General features: G+C 40.8%; 1 protein-coding gene across 2 annotated transcripts; it reads right to left on the bottom strand.

Moving 5' to 3' along the window:
* Positions 1-1,336: 1,336 nt before the first annotated feature.
* On the bottom strand, positions 1,337-7,652 carry pskh1 (protein serine kinase H1). Of its 2 annotated transcripts, XM_077568874.1 has the most exons (5): positions 7,574-7,652; positions 7,298-7,438; positions 6,099-6,756; positions 3,690-4,607; positions 1,337-2,533 (listed from the first exon to the last, which is right to left on the bottom strand). In XM_077568874.1, exons 3-5 carry the CDS (start codon positions 6,165-6,167, stop codon positions 2,216-2,218), a joined length of 1,305 nt encoding a protein of 434 aa, XP_077425000.1. In that variant the 5' UTR covers positions 6,168-6,756; positions 7,298-7,438; positions 7,574-7,652; the 3' UTR covers positions 1,337-2,215. The 2 variants fall into 2 exon arrangements, with proteins under 2 accessions (XP_077425000.1, XP_077424999.1); XM_077568873.1 differs by having other exon boundaries at positions 7,298-7,644.
* Positions 7,653-7,941: the final 289 nt, after the last annotated feature.

Genomic DNA, 7,941 nt, shown 5'->3' with positions numbered 1-7,941 from the left:
CCTGTAAGACCTGAAAGACACATTTTCTGAGGGAGTTCCTCTATGACGAAATGTAGAATCTGCTACTAAATGAGGTACTAAACAGCTTTCTATGAGTTGACCAAGTGTATTGATATCAGTATCTATGATAGCCTCAATTGCTGGATTGTAAAAGAGACACACACAAAAAGCAAAAGACCTCAAACACATTTCACAGGATAGCACTTGGATGCATAAAAATGCAAGTAAAAGCAACAGAATGAAAATGCAAAGAAACACAGGGAACTCAAGATTTACAGAAACACTGGGGTCAACTAAAATGGCTCAGCTAGATTCCAGTATTTGTTGAAAAGTTCACAACAGCCTTTCTAATTATCTGTAGCTCACAGCAACATTTTCAGGGAATATATTGTAGCAAATTATTTTGAAAACATACACATCAATGAATAATACTGTGCTTGTAGAAAAACCTGTTTCTCCAGGAAGTGCTTCGCAAAACAAAACAGCACAACTCTTGATTTGGGAAACATGTTGACTACACTTGAAATAATATGAAAGTTGAACAGTTAAAAAGAAAAAAAAAGGGAAAAAAATAAAATAAAGAGGTGTTCAACAATTTCTATCAAATTAAACCATTTTCTAGGTCTAATGTTCATTTTACAGACATGCACCCATTCAACAAAAAAAATAGAGAAAACAGATTAATGATAGAATATTAATTTGTATTTTCTTTCTATCCAGCACAAATTATGCTGTAACAACGTACTAAAGGGGAGCTGGCGAGCTGCTGGTATCTCCAGTGCTCTTGAAAGTGTTACATATATATATCAAACTTTTTTTTTTTGGCCCCCCCATGATTATCTGGGTTTTGAGTAGCAACTATTAATGGTATTGGCTAGGATTCAAATTTCAAACCCGCACCATAAGTGCAAATAAAAGGAAATTTACTATTCCCATTTTTAATTAACCTTACTCAGAAGGCTGCATAGTTGTATGTGCTAGCATTGTAATTTAAAATCAATGTAGCGTTCTGTTCCAAATGTTGCTTATTTTTCAGTGGCGAATACCTCACCGCACCTCTAACCTCGCTTGCACTAGCTACCAGAGTGCATTAATGTGCCCTAAATGGGTAAACCTTTGATGCGAAGAGACACGCATGACACTTAGCATGATTTAGGAGCTGCAGCCACAATATTTGTCCAGAATTAAGAACAGGAACATCTTCGTGGCATCACAAGTAAAAGTAAAGAAATACAACAAATCAATGGAACACCTTGATTCGTTCATTGGGAATAATTACAAATATTTAACAGCAATTTAACAGTTAGTAAAATATAGGCTTCAGTCCACACCCATGCAGTCTTTGTTTTAATTTATTATAATAATAATGAGTTTCTTGGTTTTTAAACAAGCTGGTCTAAATTTATAATCGGCAAGTGCAACTTGCATGTTTTGTCTCACTGCTTTGACTAATAAAAGGACAAAACAAGTCAAATGGTCATATAACTTTGAGAAATGAAAAATATTGCAACAGGAATGAATAAAAATTTCAATTGTGAATATATTCTTCTATGTAAGGCACTTTGAGGAGGGCTGTGTGGGTTGTACAGAAAGGGTCACAGATTCACAATCTTCTGGAGTTAAAAAATACTAGTATGGCAAGATGAGATAAGCTTAAAGACGTCTTCGTTTTGGCCTTTTGATGTTGCGTTGATGTTTCTGCAAGTCTCCTGTGGCCACTCTCCAAGACGAATAGTACATAAATTCACAGCACTTGTCATCAATCATGAGGGTGTGAAGGAATGTTTACACTCCTCTTAAGTAACTTCATTACCCAGAGCTCTGTTCAACAGATTATCGTGGAAGGTCATTATTCCAGTGACCAACTGAATGAAGACTGTCCACATTAATAAATAAATACATGTCAAGACACATGAAATGACAGAACAAAAGGAAAGGAGTACTCCATCTTAAGATCAGGATGGGCAGATGAACTGAGAGATGACAATGTGGGAAAACATCACAGAACAGATTGCTATGCAAGGTTTGTCCTTCCAAGTTCAGAGATCATCATTTAAGATTTATTCTACCGTCTTGCTGGCAGCAGGTACTTTGTCAAAATTTACCGGTTGACAAGCTTTTTGACCCATCAGGTGTGTTTCCCCGAGTTTCTTTCTGAGGGGCAGGAATACCTACAGTATTTGGCTTTTTCACAGTCACCCCAATAAGTTAGGCCTCAGCCATTGTACTGCTGCTGATAGCGTCTGTTCAACTCCCGTAGTTCCTTTTCCCGAACGCGACGAGCTTTGTTGGATTTGGTTGAGCGACTGGAGCGTGTGGACTGGGCCGACTTGGTGCTGTGGCAGCGAGATGACGCCCGCTTCAGCAGGTTCTGAGATATACAGCGTTGTAGGTTCTTCATGGAGGAGGCAGCAGCCATGCTGACGATCCAGGGGTGCTTGAGAGCCTGGCCGGCAGTCAGCCGCATGCTAGGATCCACTGTTAGAATCCGTTCCACAAAGTCTTTGGCAAGGTTAGACACACTGGGCCACGGCTGGGGAAAGAAGACAGACGTCATTAACTGAACTGAAACTGAACTCATATGCAGCTAATAGCAACCAATATAAAGTGAAGATAAAAGTAGGTGGCGGCAAGACAATTGATCATTTAGCACATCCGCCTCACAGTTTGAATCTAGGCTCCAACCTTCCTGTACTTGCATGGGTTCTCTCTAGATTATCTGGAATCCTCCCACCTTCCAAAAACATTCCTTCGGTTAATTGAAGACTCAACATTTTCTGCAGGAGTGAGTGTGAATGGTGGTTTGTCTATATATGGCCTGAGATTGGCTGGTGAACAGTACCCTGCCTCTCAAGATGACTTGGGCAAACTCGGTCCTCAAGGGCTGGCGTCCTTCAGCTTTTGGAGGTTTTCCTCTTCCAACAAAAGCTGATTTAAATCAACAGGATCGTTAACAGTCTCATGCTGAGTTTGCTGATGAGCTGATCATGTATCAGCTGTGCAGGAGAAGGGAAACATCCCAAACCCGTGGGAGTCCGGCCCTCAAGGACCGAGTTTGCCCATCCCTGCCCTAAAGGTTCTCCAAATTAGTGGTGAATGGTGATATACATTTAGCCTTGCTCATAAGTTAACACACCACGGCCTAAGGTATTTAAACTTATGAGCACAACTCTATGAATGCCATCAATGAAGAAGCTCAAACTGAATAAGAAACTTCAAGATGAACACAAAACCAAGGCTATGTGTAAAAAAAATAAAAATAAAAATACACACACACAGACATAACCCCTTGAGGAAGGGGTAATAAAAATGAATTAAGCCAAGCGCTCACCTAAAGAATGCATTGTTTCAATAAAATTGTCACTGTCCAGTGAAAAGCTTGTATCTCCCAACTGTTTTCTTTTACCGGTAATTAGAAAAAAAGTCATTTTGATTTGTTAAGGGAAAAAACACAAATGCTTTTCACAGACAATTGACGATCGATCGATAGATAGATAGATACGTAGACAGACAGACAGACAGAAAAAAACTGTGGACTCACTCACCCTAATATATCATAGGAAAATGTGTCTACCTGTATGTTCAGCTGTGTTACAGCAAAGACTTCTGGCAAAGATACAATGTGAGGATTTTTCACCCCCTCCAAACATTGAAAAATTGTGTAAATGTGTTGTTTGGCAACACCTCACCTCTCCAGAGAAGCTGTACTTCCCCTTTAGGATCTGCCGGTACAGTCTCATACGGTTGTCATCTTCAAAGGGCATGGTTCCACTCAGCAGGATGTAAGAGATCACCCCCAATGCCCACATGTCGACGGCATTCGTGTAGGGTTTCCTCACCAAGATCTCAGGGGCAATGTACTCAGGCGTGCCACAAGTGGTCTTCATCAGACACTCGTCTCCCTTCTTCCTGCTATTGGCCAAACCGAAGTCGGTGATGATGATCTTCGAGTCGGCGCCGGGGTGGTAGTACAGCAGGTTTTCGGGCTTCAGGTCTCGGTGCGTGATCCCCAAAGTGTGGAGATACTTGACGCCGTCCAACACCATCTGCAGCACCCGAGTGGCATCTCGCTCCGTAAAGGAGCCGCGAGCAATGATGCGGTCAAACAGCTCTCCTCCGGTGGCCAGCTCCATCACCATGTAAACGCGCTCGGTCGTCTCAAACACCTCCATTAGCTGGATTATATTAGTGTGGCGAACCCGTCGAAGAACGCACAGCTCGGACTCACAAACCTCCCTTCCCTCCCTGTACCGGGTCTCAATCATCTTTATGGCGTACGGCTGCCGAGTGCTCTTGTGCTCCACGCGGACAACTCGACTAAAACTCCCTCGACCTATCAAAGCTTTGATGTCATACTTGGCTGTGACTCGTGGGTCAAACTTGGCTCGATATTTGGCCACCTTTTTCCGTTGAGGGTCTGACACCTCAGATGGGGTTTTAGGGTTTTGGGGGGAGGTGACAGGAGTGGAACCTTGCGCCTGAGGAAAAGATGGGGAGATGGAGCCTGCCTTGTCACCTCCCCCTCCTCCGGCCTCACCAGTCTTGCTAGCCGTACCATCTCCCCGAATGAAGTGCTTATAGATGTCTGTTTGACGGGGTGGATCCACCTGGAAAGAAAATATAGTGAAATATAAAATATAGTGTCGAGTCAGTCCCACATTAAACATACACAGACATACAATACCATAAGATTGAGGTTAATTTTTTTTTTTTTTAAAGGAAATCATCTGAGCCATGAATGATTATTTAGGTATGGCCCTTGTCACTGAGTCATTACGTTAGAAGAATTCAAATGTTTGCTTTATAAAGCCCATCCACTTATAATGTAGATGAATCCTATTTAATTAAGGCACACATGCTATTGTTAAGAATCGTAAATTCACAGATTTTTAGAGTAACGTCTTCTGATATTTGTTCGAAAAACTCACCTATTCGTCATTTTGTGCTCAAGCCAAAGCCTTCTCAATAACGGTATTATTTTTGGCTAAAAAAACTATGTTAAAGTGAGTTGAGGTAATGAGTTTCATGTAGTGCTTTGCTGCTATCATGGAGCATCTTTGTGCCAAGGAACTTCATAGGAGGGCTCAGAACGCGCCCTGAATGGCAGGGTACCCCTTTGTCAGAGGGCAATCAGTGCCGAAGCCTGCTGCGAATGGCAAAAATCTGCAAGTAACTGATGCCCTTTTAAAATGGTTCATGCTTCCCTAGAGATGCCACATGGCAGCAAAGCACTTCAATTGTCTATATTTGGCAACGTCAATGTTCCTTGGCACCAAGATGCTACAAGTTGGCACCCAAGCACCAATTTTGTCTAGATGAAGCTCCTAAACTCACACTGACATAGTTCCTTCTTGGCAACATAATGCCAAAAGACGGTTCCAATGTAATACTAAATCGATTTTTGGCCTGAGCAGAAAATCTAATAAAAACACAAAAAGGTGAATCTGCAAATATGCAGGTCTTTACTGTAATGTGCATACTGAACTGCATCACCCTCAACTGCCATAGTTACATGTGATCTGGGTAATGATCCTGTCACACTACATTGTTTTGCGTGTTTTATGAGACTGTGCTAGACTGAAGCTATAATGAACAACCATTTAATAATTAATCAAAGTCTGGAATGGCTCCATTTATGCCAGTTAAATATCATCACACCGTCAAAGGCACTTCAATCTCTGACAATTGCGATGGAGTCCATAATAATTATTTATTAATCCATCCTTGTTGCTCACAATTAAATTTCAGCATGGTTGACAACGGTGATAATGAACTTTGTTTTAATTACACTATTGTTGCTAGATGTGACAGCATGCTTACAATTACAAATTAACTTTAGAACACTGTTAGTAGTAGTGTGCCAAGTAAAAAAAAAATTCTAATAACATATTCTACCTTTTGAAATACAGTACAATAATATCAGAGTATGGATACGATTAATAATCGTACTATTGATCTTATTTAGCCCATTGTGCAGCATCGGAATGAATGAAATGAATATCACTAATGTGTTATCATAATAATTCTCTGACAGTAATAAGCAAACATTACATTCATTTAGTGATGGTTATGCAGTTTAAATAACGCATTTTACTGACCTTTTTGACCAGGTCCAACTGAACATCCCCTGGAGGCTCAGGGAGGACCTTACTGTTCCTGCACCCCATCACATAACTCGGGGACTCAGCCCAGCCAGCCACGCAGGCCACCAGGAGCCCTGCCTCATCACAGCATCAGCCGACTCAACGTCGTCCAAGCTGTGCCCCGATTCAGAGAGAGGGTTCGTGAATCGAGCTGGAGTCCCAACCAGTTGGCATCAGCAGTCACTGATCTTGAATGCATCAGATCCATCCACTAATGCAAAGCGTCCAAGATCTTATCACCGAAATATCACAAACATGTTGGATGTCTCCTCCCTCCAACAAATATGTTATTACTCCATGTCACAATCAATTGCTTTTGTTGCAACATCTGCACCCAGTCATTTTGCCTGAAGATTAGATCTGACATCCATGTCAGACAACCTAATAGTTTGAGTACTTCAGATCAAATTGCATTGGTTAGCAGGGAGGCTTTGGACACAAAATCCAATGACAATAGGAGGGAGCAAAGCCCTGTAGTTTGGGACGAATGCAAAATTCAACAGGAGTTTCCACTGAAAGTATGTGTTACTTTACTCCATTGGAAGAGGTTGCAAGGTCAACATCAGTATCTTCAAATGCAAAGCGGTAGACGTGAAAGTGGACACTCTGCAACCTAGAACATAGTACTGTGGTTAACAACATAACATGAGTTCAATAAATCAGACATATAGCAATAAACTGTTTAATTAAGGTATGCAGTGCTAAAACTCGGATTACTTGTAATGTATAGACACCACTAATATATATATATATATATATATATATATATATATATATATATAATTAAAACCATAGATCAGAACATGATTGTGGAATCCTTTGATGTACATTTGCTGGGGGGGAAATGTATGTCACCGCTCTCGGACAGCTACATACAATTGTTCTACTTGGAATAAATCGATTTTGGTGTGAATTATATTCTACAAGTGTAAACCACATTATCCCCAAACATTGTCATGTGTTCATTTGTGAGAAGTGGTCCAAAAGTTTGTTTAAACTGGGCAGCCAGGCCCTTCTGATGCTTAACTTGCCGCAAGAAAAGACAACAACCAAAACACAAGTATTTTTGATAAAATTGGTTAGTGTAGCGTTCCCCGTTCAGGCGTGCGCACATAAACTTGACGTCACATAACAAACAAAAGTTGAATTCTCACCTTTTTTCGTACTGAATAGCGATGGCGAAATTGAGTATGCTAACTAGCTTGCTAGCAGCAGGGCAGGACTCCCAAATTTGCCAAATCCAGCCTCCTCACCCCACTATCACTCAGCTGGCCTCTCCATTTTCAACTCGCAAACTTAAAAAAAAAAAAAAAAACACTTCAAGATAAAAGTGTCAAAACTCCTCAACCCTGTGAGAACGACGGTCTGACTCAAATCCACGTTTAGCAGTGCACTTCGTATACGTTGTCAAATTTAAAGTTATCATAGACCTTGAAAACTTTCCTCGTCGGATGTTTTTCTGGTCGGTGTTTGTCGAGCAGGACCACCTTCTCTGAGCAAGGATACAACTTTACGCACTCTCTCCGTTTTTCCGCTTTGTATTTTCAAAATAAAGCTTCTGTGGGGAGCGTTGATGTCGCTAAGGCAGAGATGACAAACTCACTACAACTTCTACAAGTACAGATACAGTAGGTGTGTGAAGGGCTCAAAAGCATTGCTACAATTCTTGTACTTAAATAAAAGTAAAAGGTACAGAAAATTAGGTCTAAATGTAAATTAGAAAGTAAAAAACTATGTACATTTAGTCAATAATTCCGCAGTTTTCATCAATCAGTCAATCAATATCTCACCTACATTG

This window comes from Vanacampus margaritifer, chromosome 6, assembly GCF_051991255.1.
Source record: "Vanacampus margaritifer isolate UIUO_Vmar chromosome 6, RoL_Vmar_1.0, whole genome shotgun sequence".
Classification (NCBI taxonomy): Eukaryota; Metazoa; Chordata; class Actinopteri; order Syngnathiformes; family Syngnathidae; genus Vanacampus; species Vanacampus margaritifer.
The sequence above is the reverse complement of the archived record's forward strand: the minus strand, read 5'-3'. Positions and strand labels throughout refer to the sequence as shown.

Coding starts and splice junctions, on each gene's coding strand:
- pskh1 (XM_077568874.1), bottom strand. CDS start 6,167: ATGGGGTGCAGGAACAGTAAGGTCCTCCCTGAGCCTCCAGGGGATGTT. Junction 4,608..6,098: donor AGTTGGACCTGGTCAAAAAG/GTCAGTAAAATG, acceptor TTTTCTTTCCAG/GTGGATCCACCCCGTCAAAC. Junction 2,534..3,689: donor AGTACAGCTTCTCTGGAGAG/GTGAGGTGTTGC, acceptor TTCTTTCCCCAG/CCGTGGCCCAGTGTGTCTAA.